We start from the raw sequence: 18,741 nt of genomic DNA on the forward strand, positions 1-18,741 counted from the left end.
GACAGGACCATATTCTGAAGCTACACTAAATCCATGATGGAGATTAGGCACTGTACTTACCCGGGCCCCCTCTGGCCAGCTGTCATAAACAAGACACCCGAAGAGCCAGTATCTTTACTGAATGAATTTATTGTATTTGAACTAAAGTTGTTCACAGTTATTTAACAAGGGATACATCGGAAGGTTCCTCTTTGTCCTTTGGAACTGTTAAATAATATCAGATTGTGTCCACGAGTGAGTGTGTGTGCATGTGTATGCATGTGTCATCAAAGTACAAAATAGGAAGGATAACAAGAGGTATTGCTTTCATTTATTCATTTATGTCTTGTGTAAATGATCTCCTTCCTGTGTGTACTAAATGGGCTATTATTATCATTATTAATTATTATTATTATTATTATTTGAAATCCCAGCCTTTTGTAGAGGTACAAGTTAACAGAAGCCTTAAAAGCTATACATAAAGGAAGAAAAACCAAGGAAGCAGATTGAGAGTGGTGGAAGAGAAGCTTTGGAGAGAATGAAGGAGAAAATGGAGGCAGAAAGGACAACAGAAGCAAGAGAGAATAATTTACAGCAATATCATGCAATTAAAATTGCCTCCAAACCTCTACATTCTCACCTACCTCTGTCCCCGGCCACCACCCTATCAAGGTCTAACATGCACATAGCAATAGAAGAGAAAAGGTTAAGATTAGGAGAACCAAACCAAACCACAATGAAAAACACCCTCCACTTCTGTGGATCTTTTTCAAAATATTGTTTTTTTTCTTTTTTTCTTCAAACCTATATACAGGAAAAACAGGTCCAATAAGGGCAGAATGAACCAGGACAAACATAGAAATAAAAATAATCGGAAACACAAACAGTAAAAGAGAAATCTAATATTAACATTTTTTTAAAAAAATATTGCAGTTTAACACACACTTGTAGGAACACAAACAATGGCAATTGAAGATAATAAGGGGGACTGAACACTAACTCTACATTTAAAACATAATGGATTTTAGAATTTTGTCATCTTTTTTTTTTGCCTGTCATTTATGGTATTTTAAAAATCTTCCTCTCCAGCTCTACTTGGCAGAGGGAGAAAGAGAGAGTGGGGAGAGAGAAAGAGACATCAAATGAAAAAGAAGAGAAGGAGAGAGGAACAAGTTGTGTTCTTGTTAGAATTCTACCCCCCCCAAAATAAATACAAATCAATGTCACCTCTATTCAGTAATGAAAGAAGATATATCTAACATCTTAAAATTATATATATATATATATATATATATATATATATATATATATATATATATATATATATATATATATATATATATATATATATATATATATATATATATATATATATGCATTATAAATAATAACCAAGACCTAATAATAACTTAACTACACAGAAGATCCATCCCATTCATCCTTCTTCAAAAACAAAAAAACAACAACCAAAAATAAATAGAAAAATATCTTGCAATACTTTTAAAAGTTTACAGTAGCTTTGTGTTGAACTCATCCATACTGCTATCTCCTCCATATCTTGTTCAAATGAACTATGTACCAGTGGTTATACAGACAGGCACGCACAAAGGAAAAAAAAGGGGGAAATCTATTTCTCGTCTCATAGTCTTCTTTTGCATTAAAAAAACCCGAACAAACCCAAACGTACATACACAACCCAAATAAACAAAACCAGCAAATTAAATAATACTGATATATCAACGCAGCACTAATGACGCCATAATTGCATCCAGATGTGTGATGTAGCAGATAATTCAGCCGGCCGAAGGGAAATTCCATTCTGGAAGGAAAGGTCTGAGAGAGCAGGTGGAGGAAGAAGGAAGTCCTAACAGCGGTGGTGGTGATGATGGTGAAGGTGGTAGACAGAGAAGAACTTGGCAGCAGATGATGCTGCACCCCAGATTTGGATTCTTGTCCTTTGTCCTTGCTGCTGAGAGCGGCCTTTCCCTAAGTTTCAGTGTCCGTGTTTGCTTGACTGTTTCCTTGTATTTTTTGTTTCCCTCAAGTTTAAGGCTGCCTCTCCAGCCATTTGGAAAAAAAAATGATTACGAAAACACAAACACAATTTGAAAACAATTTGGATGGGAAGAAAAGGACGGAGAGGGGGAAACAGTTCTTATAAAAATCTTAATATGGAATGAGAACAATATGCCATCCTATTCCCTATCCCCACCCCCACCCGCCCCCAGAGTCTAGTTTCACCAGGAGGAAAAGGTGTGGTAACAGCCAACGATGCTTTCCGGGAATTCCAACTGGGACAGGTTGCGATTTGTCAGCCGTTTTCCGCACAGAGCACCAAAAGAAAATTGTGTGTTGAGGGCAAATGGAATGGAGGAGACCCATTTCCTGCAGTGGGAGACAGGAGGCTGGCAGTCCCTCTCCCTCCCCAAACCAGTCCGTGTACAGTCTTACATCACTGGCCTTCCGTGAACAAGCATTCGCGGAGCACAGAAGGTGAAGATGTTGGCTGACATGTTAACTTTTCGGGATAATTCCTGGTAGTAGATTGAAAACAAGCGGTGGTATCAGAAACACAGAGAGAACACAGGAATACAATATGGATGGTTGAATCAGAAGCGGGGATGTGTTACGGTGAGGGGAGGTGCTATAGCAAGGAAAGTACTGGGAGGAGGAAACAAAACCCAAACAAACAGGATTTGCCAAACATGGGTTTGTCCATTTTTTACTTTTTTTCCTTTTATATGTCTTTGTGAGTGTGTGTGTGTGTCTGTGTGTGTGTGTGTGCATTATTTGTATAGGTATCATATAAATCTATATATGTATATGTGTGGATTATATATATTTACATGTGCATGTATATATATATATATATATAATTTTTAAATATATATGTATGTATGTGTGTGTGTATGTATGTGTGTGTATATATATATATATACATACATACATACACACACACACACAATGTTTTTCCATACAAAATTTTACTATAGACAGTTTTGTCCTGTGGTAGCACTACTATATACACCCATCTAGTTTAGAGGCTACCTTGCTAAAGAATACTCATTTGTTTGGGGAGCTTTTCTTCACTTTTCTAGGTGAGTTTATTAGATTGACTTTTCCCCCCCCCAATGCATTTATTTAAGGTTGGTCTTGTAAGCCGAGTGATGAGGCCATCTTTGCCTTCTCTTTGCCAGCAGGGAACTTAGTGTCTCCTCTAGACCCATAGTCATTTTTATCGGAATCGCTCCGCTTGCTGTTTGTGCTATGCTTGGTTGGCGTGCCGGGGGGATGGCTCACCTGCCCGTTCTTCTCGTCTGAAAAAAGTTGTTTAATTACGTCAAAGAAGTTACTCAATGGGCTGCCTGGGTATACAAAACAGAGGAGACAAAAAGAAAAAGAAAACAAAGAAAGCAAGAGAGAGAGAGAGAGAGATAAAGGGAAGAGGAAGAGAACAAACAAACAAATGAACAATGGGGTTTTAAACAAGGAGAACATGATGAGCGGTCCAGAGCCACGTGCATGGGTGTGTGTGGACGATGAAGACAATGAGTAAAAAAGGAAGAGCATCAGGAAGGAAGCACCACCTAAGCGTATGGAAACCCTGGGGCAAGGAAACTGAAATCCTGCCCTGTTTAGCAAGTACAGAATATTTATCCAGCAAAGCTATTGCATGGCTTTATGCAGGTTGCTATGCGGCAGAATATCACAATATATCATGATGGGATTGTATAAAATTCTTCTGAAACTAACCTAACTGAAGTGAGCCCCGAATAATACTTAGCTGTGGAACCTATGCATGCTGACTAGAAAGTCCATTCAATTGAATTCAAGGAACCTTACACGTAGGCAAGTGTGTTCAAAGTAACTTATTATCTATATTAATTAGATTATTAATTTCAAGGAGAGGAGATCTGTGTGCGTAAAGGAGGAACATGCAAATCTGGTTCTCCTTTGAAATGAACTTTGCACCACTTGTAAAAAAAATACATTCCTAACCATTTTCTGAATCAGTACTTTATTCCATACTTTAATAATGCTACTGAATCTGCTCTGCCAGTCTTTGTCATCTACTGCGAACCAGACTTGTTCTTTAGATTTTGAATCTTGAATCCATAGGCACATGGCAAAATGCACATATGGAATGAAGTAAATGAAACACACACCTACAGACCCAACACAGTCTGTGAACTGCACAGAGATGCTCTCCACCTCTTCATTCATGACAAAGCCCCCAAATCTTAGTGGTGTCATAGACTGTCTTGAACAGGGGTCTTCAAACTTGGCCCTTTTATGACTTGTGGACTTCAACTCCCAGAATTCCTCAGTCAGCGTGCCTGGCTGAGGAATTTTGGGAGTTGAAGTCCACAAGTCATAAAAGGGCCAGGTTTGAAGATCCTGGGTCTTGAGCAACCCAGACATGCCATTGTGGTTGTAAGAGGCGTCTCTCCCCCACATTTGAAGCTGTATTCACTACCAACCCTACCTTGAAAACCAATATGAAAAGGCTAAGCAAAAATGGTTGATATCAGGACAGGACACGATCTGGAATTACCAGGGCTGCAGGCTAGAAAGTGAAGTGTTTTTTTAAAAAAACAACCCAGAAGAGGGCAGTGGTAATATTTGTCTATGGTTGTCAAGAAAAAAACACAGGCATGAGCTCACTAAGAGCTAAGGTTGACCTGAAGAGGAGTTGCTTGTTTGACCTCAAAGGCAATTCCCCTGAATGATTGAAAATTGAGCAAAATGTGGTTGGGAAAAGTTGGATTTTGTTTGTAAGCTGCTAGGGCAATTCCATTCCTTGTCAGAAATAAGTATTTTTTTAATGAAATTAGTGAAGTTTTGGATCCATGCTCTCTCAGAAATCTGCACTTAAAGCAAGTAGCAGCTGCTGTGGTGCTCAGCCACTTGCGCTGTCGTTACTGAGACAAGAAAGTGAAAGACACATATCGCCTCTTCAGCTTGCAGATGATGTAGTAACTGGGCATTGAATAAGATTTCTCACTGAGATTTGTTTGGAATCATTGATTTTAGAGAAAAAAATGCAACATTTAAATAAAGATCTGATAATATTATACCAATGTAAAGCAAGCCACAGAAAAGCTGCTGCAAATACAAGAAGATTCTCATTGTAAGGCATATAATATTTCATGAAAATTAATTCAACCAGAGAAACATCTCTCTTAATTTATTATTGCAAAAGTAACTCAAAAAGAAATCAGCAAATTTATTGTTGATATTGCTGCAATTAAGTTTCTTTTGAATACTTTTTTTAAAAAATGACTATGTTCCTTGAGGCTTTATTTTTTGGAGATGGATTTTAATTGATTGATGTGCATGGGTTAGTTCTGATTTACAGCAGGAATGAGTTAAAATACTGTCAGTATCTCAATTGCGAAGTATAAATCAGTAGGTAGGTAAGTAAATAAATAATAAACTAGCTGATAACAACAAAAATGATGCAATAGAGAAAACCCAGTAAAATGTCAACAGATTTCTCTTATTTTCTGGAGCTAATTGCATATTCTGTTTGGGTTACTTGACCTTTTCAGATTTAGGTGGCTATATAACGCAACAGTATATTTTTACTGAAGAAGACCGAAGGCAGACAGCTAGTGAAATAAAGACCAAAGGCAACAACGTCAAGATATATTTTGATTATATATCAAATAGGCATGTAATAATTTTGCTATTTTAGGGGATTTTTACTATTTTCCTGGATGCATTTCACAAGCCATAGTATTTTCCTTTAGTTAATAAAACTGAACAACAAACTGAAAAAAGAATAACACAATAAAAAAAATAGGAAAGCAACCCAACAAAATGGTATAAGGGCTATATACAATATACAGGGTGTACCAAAAGTCAGACCCTATAAACCAGACATGTCAAACACAAGGCCCGGGGGCCGGATCCGGCCCGCCAAGTGGTTTCATGTGGCCCGCAAAGCCATCCTGGAAACAGTGAGGGAACAGCCCCCACTGCCTTGGCCCTGGCCCAGAGACCCTCCTTCTGCCAGAGACCCTCAGATCTGTCCCACTCCTGCCCAGGCCCCCATAGGCACCCTCGATGCGAACGATGTAGAGCTGGCCACGCCCACCCAGTAGGCCATACACACTCTAGCTGTGCCCAACCAGTAGGCCACGCCCACCCAGGCCATGCCCACCCGGCCCCCTGAGGGCAACCGCAATGCTGATGTGGCCCTCAATGAAATTGAGTTTGACACCCCTGCTATAGACCAACAGACAGACTATGTCACTGAGCTTAGAAAATGTCACTGAGCTTAGAAATGTTCAAAGACTGTGCATGGAACAAGTAAGGAAGTGTATTAAAGAAAATGGCACTTGATTTGAACACTGAATGCAACTTATATAATACATTTTGGTACACCCATATGTTTTTGTTTACTTAATAAATTAAATAAAAGAAGAATTAGTTTTATTGTAACCATCCATCCATAACCTATTTCTATGAGCAACATCTTCATAAATCTGAAATAACACCAGGTTTTTTAATCTGCTAAATAATTGGGGGTCATAAATTTGTCTTTCCAGGGTTCAGAATTAGCCTCTTACCCATAAAGAGAACATGGAGAATCCACAATAGAAATGTAGTTTATTTATTTATTTTAAAAAATTTATATGGCTGCCGATCTTAAGCAACCATGGGCAGCTTACAATGACCATACAAAAATTCTTAGTTGTAGTTTTTAGTGCAACTTGAATCACCTTAAATTTTGCTAAATGTTTGCATGACTGAATGCTTGACCAACTGGTTTCAGACAATGGGGCCTTTCTTTAATACACTGCAAAAAACTTTATAGGCCAGAAGGCTAATTCCCATGATTAATGCCTACCCTCCACATGCGCTCTTCTTCCCAAAATAATAATCATCTGAAGAAGACGAGTTTCATGAAAGCCTTATGTATGAAAATGATTATATAGCAGGAATAACAAAGCATAGTAACTTTCTATATCTCAGAATAGCTTACTTTGGGTACCTGCGTGGCTTTGGACCCTCTATCTTCATATGCAAAATGAAACCAATGAACAGAAAGCGTGAAATAACACTGGTAGAACACCTAAGTGCTGCTGGGAAAGGCAAGAGCACATTACACATTTCTAATTTTTTTCTAAGAAATGCATTCCAGCAAGATCAAAGAGAAAAAGGAAGTGCAGAAGAAGCAAGGGAGAAAGCAGGAACGTTGATCTCTGCCCACAGATCAAAGCAAAAAATGCAGGATATTTGCTTAGAGGCTTCAATGTAATGCTGATATATTAATCTGGACAGAGGATCTGTATTTTTCCTCTTTTTTGCTCTTTAATTTCTCAATCCCGTGTGAGGCTTGTTTGCTTTCAACAGTACAGGTTCACCTTTATTGTGCCTACTGTGGTGACTTTAATTAGAGCGTCTATATGATTCTGATAGAGCTTTGTGAAATTTTGATGAAATAATGATCCAAGGGAGAGGAATGATTAGGGAGTCAGAGATGGTATACGGGCAGCCCTTATTTGGCTTCTCCACAGTACCTGAATTGAGAATAAATAAGTGTCTTTTTGGAAATGGCCAGTTTGGGTTGTGGCAGTTACTATTATGGATATTAAATTAAATTAAAAAGCTAAGCAGGATCTGATTTGGTTAATAGTTGGAAGAGAGACCACTGAGAAATCTCAAAATGTGACAGTAAAATTGGAAATAAAGAAATATTTCAGAAGAAGACTGCAACAAGCCACTTTCATTGTTGTGAAGAAAACAATATGGATGTGTATATGGAGCTGAGTTTGACTCAAACGAATCTCTACCTTGTCTCCTTAGAAGAAAGCCAATTGGCTTAATCATCCAAGATATCCAGGCAGTTTGAGAAACAATGAAAAAACAGATTTCTGCAAGTCGTGGTCCTTTGAAGAAATGATTATTGGCTTAAATGAATGATGGACACTTGAAGTTTGCACATGAATTAATTTTACAGTTAAAGTCTCATACTGATTGCTCTTAAGTTTAGTAGATTTTCTCAGCCACTTGAACATCTCATAGCAACTAGAGGGTTATAAGAGAAGTAATATCAGTAGTAAGCAATAGCATGTTTTATTGCATTATTGCATTGTTTAAGCAGAGTTACCAGAATATGCATGAAAAGGACTTAATATTTTTATACCTTGGAATATTATGAGTTTACTCTGAGTATGATGGTTATGTAATTAAAATATTGGTTAATCTTATAAGAAGGCTGAGGATAGCAAGATTTTTTTTTAACTCAAGGAAGTGAGAAATGCCATCCATTTATCAGGGTAGGAAGCAAATACTTGAATATAAAAGAAGTAAATGAGAAAGTTCATCTGGATGAACTCATAAATTTGGCATAAATAATGTTGCCTAGGCAGCAAACAACATTTAATTAAAAATTCATATTGATGAAAAGAAAGACCCTGCCATCCCATTAAAGCTCTGTGTTAGACAAAAAAAATATCAGAATTTCCAAATAATTAATGTAAAAATAGCCTCCGGACGAATTGCATAAGCACCCTCAACTTTGTCATCACAAAGAGCCAGTAGAGTAGCATCAAAGTTTTAAAAATTAGCCTAAAAAGCCAATACAGCTATGATCCTGATCAAGAAGCTATTTAGATATTTATATTTTGATATCCTACGCATGGAAATATGAGACACAATGTCAATGAGTTTTCAATTGCAAATGACTAATGGTAGACTGGAGATCCTTATTATTCCCACAAAAAGAAACTGCCAAACTAGGTTAAACCTAAACAACCAAGCAAGATGTGGTTAAGCTAAACCCTTAGTTCCAATCTTTTCCTTAGCAGTCTATTTTCCCCCTCTCCCTCTCCAAGACTTTGGAACAGTGAATAAACTCACCTTGGATATTTTAGAAGCTAAACAACACTACACAAAGCAATTGCCCATTTACAGAGCTCGTTTCTGTGCATTTATCATATGAAAAACTTTGTCTTTAGTTGATGTCTTTGGAAAAGCCTGGTGTGGAAAGAGGCATATAGGGAAGGGCATTGTGAAATTATTTAATATACTTCTCTAGAACTATTATGAGCTTCTGCTGACAAACTTTCTCTCCCTCTTCAGTTCTTTCTTTAAATTTCCTTCTCTCAGAATTCAGCTATTCACTGTGATCATTGAGGTACATTTTTCCATTTTGATATAGAATTGGAAAACTCCACTCTGATAAGAAGCATGGCATCTTTATTCACATGATGTTTGAGGCTGAACTAGGAAATCATATCAACGGGCAGGTAAAAATATCTCAAGAAATTAAGCCAGGATATCTTCTCTGGCTAGAATAGCTTTATGGGGACTTTAATAATTCAGGAGTAATAATTCAACAAAAAGTTGTCCTTTGTATAAAACAAAATTGGGCAAGACAAAGTTTGCCTTTGAAAAGATTTAGATTAGATTTAGATTTATTAAATTTATATGCCGCCCTTCTCCCCAAGGACTCAGGGGGGCTCACAACAATAAAAATTAAAAAACATAAAGTACAAAATTTAAAAAAGAATTAAACAGTGGATGTAATAAATAAATGACAATTTAACCCAATAAAAGCCAAATTTAAAACTGTTGTCAGTCCAGGCCCGCTTATTGGAACATCCATGTCTTCAGGTCATGGCGGAAGGACCGAAGGTCAGGGGCCGTCCGCAGCTCCAGAGGCAGTTCATTCCAGAGGGTCGGCGCACCCACAGAGAAGGCTCTCCCCCTGGGGGTCGCCAGCTGGCATTGCCTAGCCGACAGAACCCTGAGGAGGCCGACTCTGTGGGAGCGAACCGGGCAATGGGAGGTTGACAATGGCAGCAGGTGGTCTCGCAAGTGTTGTGATTCAGGGTCAGCCTGTGGGTTCGGCATTTGGGTCGGACGATTCAGAGGAGGAGAAGGGGGGTGTTGGAGAGGTTGCTGAGGGGGTTGGAGAGCTTGCTGATGAGAGCCCTCAGCCAGGCCCCTCCCACTTGGTTACAATGCAGACCCAGCTGTGTGAGCCTGACAGCGTGGATGAAGATGACCCACAGCTGGCCCTGTTCAAGGACGCCCGACGCAGGAGGCAGTCAATCAGGAGTAAACAGAGGAAGGCAATGGGGCACCTCGGAAGGAGGCAGAGAGAAGCCACGCCCTGAACTGTTTAAATAATGATAACTTTATTGTCACTTTGAATGTACACCAATCGGCATACATCAAAATGAAATTTCGTTGCATACAGCTCTCAAAGGGTCACCACCTCTGATATATACTCCTTGTTCAGGGCCCGCTCAAATTTCACATTGTCCATTTTAGTCTCTAGGGAGTGAACAATGGCAAACAGGACAGATGGAAATGGGGCTCCATGTGGATTAGCCCTCAAATTCGCTTGTATTCTGACAACCTCGCCTTCTTTCCTTTTTCTGATCCTGACTCTTCCACCTTTTCCTTAAAGAGGCCTTGCTTCTTTTCACCCCTGGAGCACGCTGCCGCCGCCACCAACTCCTCCAAAAGCCTCTCTCTCTTCCTCTGGGCCTGCCGACAGCCTCATCCAGTTCTTTCGCTCCATAAGCTCCAGGTCCTCTCCTCCTCTGCCTCCTCTGGAAACAGCCCTGATTTGCAATACAATCCATCACTAGGCCAGCAGTCAGATCTTGCTGCTGGTAGAACAAATTCAAACAGCGCCAACGACTTTTAACGGTCTCACCAACAGTTCCAGTTTAAAAGGGGAATGCGTGGGAGGGCTGGTTTGCTGAAGGCAACCGTTTGAATAGTTCCTGTTTCATGGTTCGTGTCTTGTTTTGCTCTATTTGCTTTTGTGTTTATAAATTTGGCAGGCTTAGTTCCAGCCTCTTGCCTTCTTGTAAAAGGGGTTGTCCCTGCCTTATCTGCAGGGCCGGTAGTAGGCTGGTACAGAACAGTAAGTACCCCGGGCCTAAGCCATGTAGGGCTTTAAAGGTAATTACCAGCACCTTGAATCGCACCCGGAGGGCAACCGGAAGCCAATGCAGCTTGCACAGGAGTGGTGTAACATGGGAGTATCGAGATTCTCCCATAAGCACCCATGCGGCCACATTTTACACCAGCTGAAGCCTCCGGGTGCACTTCAAGGGCAGCCCCATGTAGAAAGCATTACAGTAATCCAGGCGAGAAGTGACAAGGGCATGGCTGACCGTGCATAGGGCATCTTGGTCCAAAAAGGGGCGCAACTGGCGCACCAGGCGAACCTGTGCAAAGGCTTAGAATATTGTAGTTCGTTAAGGAAATAGTTTTCATATGCCTATTAATGATGACAGCTAAATAGAATTTCTATTTCTGTATACATAGTCACTCTAGTATTATAAAAATCTCAGGAACGAAAAAACAAGATGCACTCTATGTCCTGCTTGTGGTTCTGCAAAACAAATAAGTTTATTTCCCGTTGGGAATAGAATGCTAAACCAGCTTTCTAGTATCTGATATAGCAAAGAGGTTCTATATTTGTACATCCGGAACTGTTAGCTGCCAACTAGTAAAACTGGCTTCTTACTTGAAATTGCCATTCCTTGAAAGTCTGTTTTCAAATCACACTGCATCTGTGCAGTGCCCCATTTGGACCTTTCTAAAGTTTAGACTGGTGGAAGTCCCTCCCTGCATTTCACACAACTCCTTTGCACCCTCTTCAGTTCCTGAGATCAACACAATTTGTCCAAAGAAACAATGAAACCAAGTGAGAGGATGGGCTGTGTGAATGTTTTACAGACTGGGAGGAAGGTCTACTTGTTACAAGGTGACCAAAGGACAGCTTTTCCAAAGATTCATAGTTCTTGAATAAATGAATGAATGAATATCACACACACACACACACAATGCTGGATTAAGGTAGATGTAATTGCCTGTCATTGTTCCAGAATGACCTGGAAAAAAGGCTTCTGAAGCTATTGTTATTCCTGTAGAATGAATTTGGCATAGATGAGGACATGGCCATTTAATCAGCTCATAACAAAGCTTAATAGTTGAGATTATCTATCTAAAGTGGGGCTTTTCAACCTTTTCACCCATTGTACCACTTTTAGGATATGGCAACATCAGAGTACCACCAGTCGCCTAGCAAGGTGTCAAAAACTTGATGACCAAAAAAAAAAGGAAAAAAGTGATGAAGTACAGGTAGTCCTCGACTTACAACAGTTTGCTTAGTGACTGTTCAAAGTTACAATGGCACTGAAAAAAGTGCCCCCCAAGCCATAGCCAAGCAAGACACCTGCCTGCCCGCCCAGTAGCGCTCTTCCTCCTCTCTGAGGTTTTCATTGTTGTGAGCATTTCTGTTGAAGATTGGCAGCGGGGGTGGGGTGGGTATTTGGTTTTTATTCCCTCCGTCTGCTGGGTGGTTGCAGCAGGTTTTGGTCACTTCACATGACCCTGGGACACTGTGACCATCATAAATATGAATCAGTTGCCAAGCATCTGAATGTAAATCACAAGACCCTGGAGATGTTGCAACATTCCAGCTGATCGGCGCTTCTTCTGGACTTAGCAGAAGTGCCAGGATCAGCACCAGGATCAGCACCAAGCTACAGCTGGAGCCTGGTGCTGATCCTGGCACTTCCACTGAGCCCTGACAGCCCCGAAGAAGCGCTGATCCTGGTGCTTCCACTGAGCCCTGACAGCCCTGCAGCTCCACCCATCTCTTGCTCAGGCTTGTGCGGTGCTGCCACCGGTTCAGCTCATTCCCCTCCCCCGCTACCACTTTTCTAGGATGGTCACGTACCACCTGCCAGGTGCCAATGTACCACAGGTGGTACCCGTACCACTGGTTGAAAAGACTAGACTGCATTTGTCTGAAATGGTAGAGGGTCTCCTGCTTGAGCAAAAGGTTGGACTAGAAAACTTCCAAGGTCTCTTCCAATATTGTTTTTCTGGAGGAGAAAGTCTGCAGGCTTAAAACAGACTCTGGAAAGCCAAGACTAAGCTAGCTCAGTCCTAGCTCAGTGATAGCAAAACCTTTAGAGACTGAGTGCCCAAAAACCAGCCTTGCCCCCCCACCCACAGGGCCACCCACCACCTCCACGGCCCGCCGCAGCAGATTGCCCAGGTGGCCCAGCAGCACCATGGCGGCAACGCCCTCTGCCCACGCCCTGCAGCATCAACTGCACATGACAGGACCTGAGGGTGGAGTCTTGTCCCTGCTGACCGGCTGCCATGTCCTTGGCTGCACTGCTCCGTGCGATCCGCACCCGGGGGATGACTCCCTTTTGCAGGTGCTGCTGGCGAGGAAGAGGCTGCGGGGGAAGGCGGGGCTGGAGCAACAGCGTGTTGCTACACTCAGAAGGCTCTGAGTGCTGCCTCTGGCACATGTGCCATAGGTTCACCACCACTGTCCTAGATGAATGAAACCATATGATTTGGGTGAAAGATAAGGGTACCATAGCCTGGGAATGGAGTAATGTTTCCAAAGGAGCTGAAGGGTTGGGGAAAAAGAAGTAGATAATACTACATCTCAGTCTAAATGAGATGCAAATACTAATGTGAAAACAAATAGATATACGAATAGCAAGGATTGTTTTATCCTTATAAAAAACAAGGAAGGGAGGATCACTTTGGAAAGTGCACAGTTCTCTAGGTCAATGGAATCATGTCACAACTACAAAAAGTCTCCTTTCCAAAAAAAAAAAAAAGTCAGAAGTAGCTGTAGTTTCCTTTTTTTTTAAAGGTAGAAAGTTTCTTAGTAGAAGAGGATAGGAGGTTAGTGAATAGAAATACACTTACACTAAAGTGCTTTAATGATTGGAAAAGAGAAAATTAGCTTTGGATGAGGGAAACAAGAAATGGCAGGGAGGTAAACTTTTATTGATGCCAGAATTAAGCCCCGATACTTCAAATTGAGCAGATTATCGGATACATGATGGACGAGATAGTGCAGAAGGTCAAATCAATAGTTCTGAAAAGGTCAAGAAAAGGTGTTTATTTAGCTGTGCAGAAACTCTAATGGATCGTTTATAAGAAGCCAGCATTCATTGTTCTGCTTCATCCTAGACAGGTTGGGGAACTGAATCCTTCAAGAAGTAAGATGGAGGGAACTGAAGTCTGGATCAAACTGTTTTGGTAGATGGAAAATAGATGGTGAGAGTGGAAAGTAGATCAACAAATGTTCAGTAGGTTGGTTTGGGAACAGAAGTATTTTCATTGGGCTAAATGAAATAACAGGGTGAACCATGTTTTTCAGGCCACCAAAGCATGACAAGTACATTTATGAGGATTCTAGTCAGTACAGGGCTCAGTGGCCGTTGTTGAGGTTCACTATCAAAGGATATAATTTCTACTTGTGAATGGCTGTCTTGGTACGTTTGAGGTAGTTGGTCGGAATGTTACTGGTTATATTCACTACAATGAATCTGTATCATAAGTTCCAGAAGATAGAGTGATTTTGTCCACTTTATGTATGAAATAATCACAGAACTGTATGGCTGTGAGAATAGCAAAGGAAGGCTCAGAGTACCTTCTAGAACAGGGGTCTTCAAACTTGGCCCTTTTATGATTTGTGGACTTCAACTCCCAGAATTCCTCAGCCAGGCACGCTGGCTGAGGAATTCTGAGAGTTGTAGTCCACAAGTCATAAAAGGGCCAAATTTGAACACCCCTGTTCTAGAACCTCAGCCTCCTTAAAGTGACATAATGCCTAGTTTCCTTAAATGCAGAAAGCCTGAAAGTGAGACATAAGCACATTGATAGTAAAGATGTAATAGGGGAAAGCAATGAATATGAGACCTTTGGAAATGGCCACCAGAAGAGGGATTCTTTAATATATGATGGAATGGAAACAGTTGTCCTACATCGGAGAGATGGAACTGAGATTTCCTGCTTGTTGGTGGTGCATGAGTAAACAATTAAAGCAGATTACAGTCACCATGTGGCGCAAGAGTTGTAAGATGATATGGACTTTCTAGAGAAAGCAAGTTGTATATAAATATCTGAAATGTATGGAATGGTTATATCAACAGAGAGGCACACTGGACATTCAATTGAAGCTGCTCAGGATGCATGGAAGAGATTCCTGTCAAAAATACTTAAATGGTAGAAGGTTCTCTATGGACTCTATAAAGGTAAAGGTAAACGTTCCCCCGCACATGCGTGCTAGTCATTTCCAACTCTAGGGGCCAGTGCTCATCTCCGTTTCAAAGCCGAAGAGACAGTGTGTTGTGATTCAGGGTCAGCCTGTGGGTTCGGCAGTTGGGTCGGACGACTCAGAGGAGGAGGAGGGGGGTGTTGAAGAGCTTGCTGAGGGGATTGGACAGCTTGATGAGAGCCCCCAGCCAGGCCCCTCTCATTTGGTCACGACGCAGACCCAGCTGTGTGAGCCTGACAGCGTGGATGAAGATGACCCACAGCTGGCCCTGTTCAAGGACGCCCGACGCAGGAGGCAGTCAATCAGGAGTAAACAGAGGAAGGCAATGGGGCTCCTCGGAAGGAGGCAGAGAGAAACCACGCCCTGAACTGTATTTAAGGGGGAATGCGTGGGAGGGCTGGTTTGCTGAAGGCAACCGCTTGAAAAGCTCCTGTTTCTTGGTTTGTGTCTTGTTCTATTTGTTTTTGTAGCAATAAATTTGGCAGGCGTAATTCCAGCCTCTTGCCTTCTTGTAAAAGGGGTTGTCCCTGCCTTATCTGCAGGGCCGGTAGCAGGCTGGTACAGAACACAGTGTTTGTCCGAGGACGTCTCCGTGGTCATGTGGCCGGCATGACTAGACGCCAAAGGCGCACGGAACTCTGTTACCTTCCCACCGTAGTGGTTCCTATTTTTCTACTTGCATTTTTACGTGCTTTCGAACTGCTAGGTTGGCAGAAGCTGGGACGAGTAACAGGCACTCACTCTGTTACGCAGCACTTGGGATTCGACCCGCCAAACTGCCGACCATCTGATCGACAAGCTCAGCATCCTAACCCACTGAGCCACCGCGTCCCTTGTATGGACTCTATAGAGACACAGAATTTTCAGGTGTACCAAGTGAACAATGTATCCATTGTTCTTTCCCAAATAATTTATTTTCAAGGTCTTCTTAATGCTAAACAGTGAGCACATATAAAAGCTTCTGGGAAATAATTGGATTATTTGTTTTATTACCAACAGGTTTATGGTCAACAAGTTCTAAAGGGATAGAATCCCAAGAAAGTTTTTTGAAATATATTTACAAGAAAAATGGAAGGAAAAAAATAAAAAATATATACCACAAATTACCCCAATGAAAGCATATCTTACCAAGACCTGATCTTTTGCAGAATTAATTTAAAAAATTAATCTGTATCCCATCAGATATTGCAGGATTGCATTTCCCATCATTCACCACCAAGAACCATGCTGATTTCAGATATTAGGAACTGAAGCTAAATCCTGCTTACACTCTTGTAATCCCTTCTTTTCCAGTAATATTAATGCAAATATTAATTCCCTTTTGCTAATTATCCCAGGACTGGGGTGAGCCTTCCAAAGAGTAGCAGTGGGGAAAAAGGGAAAGCATAGTCGCAGCCATGTGATTTCTCACTTAGTGACTGCTTCACTTAACAAGAAAGCTGCCAGTCCCAACTGTGGTTGCTAAATGAGGACTATCTGTTTCTCTGCTGGTGTCTACCATAAACAGTATAAATGGAATAGCAGGCACCACCAAGGAAAGAGCTCCAGGTTTATAGCAACAGGACTAACAATAGCACTTAGACTTATATTTATTTTATTTTATTTATTTATTTATTTGTTTTTATATACCGCCCTTCTCCCGAGGGACTCGGGGCGGTGTACAGAGTAAGGTAGGTATACAATTAAACAATAGTAGAAAACGATAGTAAAAACAAATGGAACCCCAAGAGCTGTCAGGCCAGGCCGGACTGCTGGAACAGGTAAGTTTTTAAGTTGCGCCGGAAGGTGCGAAGGTCGGGGGCCATCCGGATTTCAGTAGGCAAGCAGTTCCAGAGGGTTGGGGCACCCACTGAGAATGCCCTCCCCCTGGGGGCCACCAGCCGGCATTCTTTGAGCGGTGGCACCCTGAGGAGGCCCTCTCTATGGGAGCGCACAGGACGGAGGGGTGTTGACGTTGGCAGAAGGTGCTCCCGTAGGTAATCTGGACCCATGCTATGTAGGGCTTTGTATGTCATTGTTAGCACCTTGAATTTCATTCGGAAGGCAACCGGCAGCCAGTACAGCTCACGGAGGAGAGGTGTGATATGGGAGTATCGGGAGGCCCCCAAAAGTGTTCGTGCAGCTGCACTCTGCACCAGTTGAAGCTTCCGAGTGGCTCTCAAGGGCAGCCCCATATATACTGCTTCATAGTGCTTTACAGCCCTCTCTTAGCAGTTTACAGAGTCGGCAAATTGCCCCCAACAATCTAGGTCCTCATTTTATCAACCTCACAAGGATGCAAGGCTGAGTCAACCTTGAGCTGGTCAGGATTGAACTCCTGGCAGTGAGCAGAGTCAGCCTGCAATACTGCATTCTAACCACTGCGTCACAATGGCTGAAAAACTGAAAAATTTTGTAAAAATTTCATTTTTGTTTCACTTTAGATTCAAATGCTATACTGTATATCAATATGTGATGAAAAACATACAATTTGGGTGCACTTTTGGGCTCAACTTTGAGGCCTATGGTTTGGCATGGCACTGACACAGAATATCAGCTCTGGATATTCTGAGATGTGTCTTTATTGCATTCCATTTGGATTACCATAATGTACTTGGGAATGATTCTGACATGTGTTCAGGGCTCTTCAGCTTCTATAGAGTGCTGCATTCAGACTATTGGCTGGGGGCAATTATAGAAAGCCAGACTTCACTGGCTGCCATCTGGGCATGCTCTAATAGCTGCATCCATTTATCATATTAAGCCATAAATTACTGCCTAAACTACATTTTCCTAGGTAAGGTTTATACTATGCAGAAATTAAAGTTTGTAAAATGAAATGGCTGCTGCCTTCACAAATGACACCAAGCCAAAGCTAAACTCTAGTATGTTAAGGCTTGGTAAAATGGATGAGCATTTATATAAGCTGAGACAAGCCATGTGAAAAAAGGACTGCCTGTCTAATTGGTTGCAGTGCCTTCTCTCTGGAAGACGATCCCTTTGGAAGTCTGAGCAGGCTTGACTTTGTGTAATGGGCTGTAAGAATGACGTGGGGAGAGAGGAGGAAGAAGGAAGACCCGTAGCCTAGACAACCATCATGCAAAAGGTAACTGAGATAGAGGGCAGTGGGAAGCATCTCAGAAGGGACCCTTGCTAGTTCTCTGGAAAGTAAAAGCTTTCAGTCTTGCAAGATTCTGTTACTGTAACCTTGCAATGAAAGTAGAGGTTGCTGCTTCTTGCCTGGACTACACTGAAGGGCTGACATTCTGTCATCCTTTGGTGTTCTCCCCAAGCTCAGCGTTAAATTTGTGCACATCCATCTGAATGGGTTTTGATGGTGTATTTGTTCTTCCTGGCTTTGACCACCTTATTTTTTTAAAACATTGATATTAGGTTTCGATTTTAATCTTTACCAAAGTTGCTGGGTGATGGGCAGCCTTACAAAGTTATCTTACAATTAAACCAATTTTAAATTTAAAGAAGCACAGGGCTATTTCAGTCATGCTCTAGCACTCCTGGTCAGGAGAAGTTCAACTACCGCTCTTGTAATCTTTTCACTGGTAGTTAAAAATATTTATTCTATTCAAGCCAATATTTTGCCTTCCAAATGCTGGATTGTAATTGATGATATTTCCACGTTTTATAATTATTTGGATTCTATTTAATTTAAAGTTTAAAGTTTTACTTATTTTTTTATTATTTTACTA

The 18,741-nt window shown here is 41.3% G+C and overlaps 1 protein-coding gene across 2 annotated transcripts in view; it reads right to left on the bottom strand.

Moving 5' to 3' along the window:
* Positions 1–3,109: 3,109 nt before the first annotated feature.
* The window catches only part of BRSK2 (BR serine/threonine kinase 2), a gene marked incomplete at its 5' end in the record, with an annotated part of 464,582 nt that continues 448,950 nt past the window's right edge, over positions 3,110–18,741 (bottom strand). Inside the window, one exon of one of the 2 annotated variants that reach the window (XM_081315319.1) lies at positions 3,110–3,296. In XM_081315319.1, coding sequence (XP_081171445.1) covers positions 3,121–3,296 — 176 coding nt within the window. In that variant the 3' untranslated portion in view covers positions 3,110–3,120. Of the gene's footprint in view, positions 3,345–18,741 lie in introns of both variants that reach the window. The other variant, XM_081315318.1, reaches the window with a different exon arrangement.

This window comes from Vipera berus, assembly GCF_964194415.1.
Source record: "Vipera berus genome assembly, chromosome: 1".
Classification (NCBI taxonomy): domain Eukaryota; kingdom Metazoa; phylum Chordata; class Lepidosauria; order Squamata; family Viperidae; genus Vipera; species Vipera berus.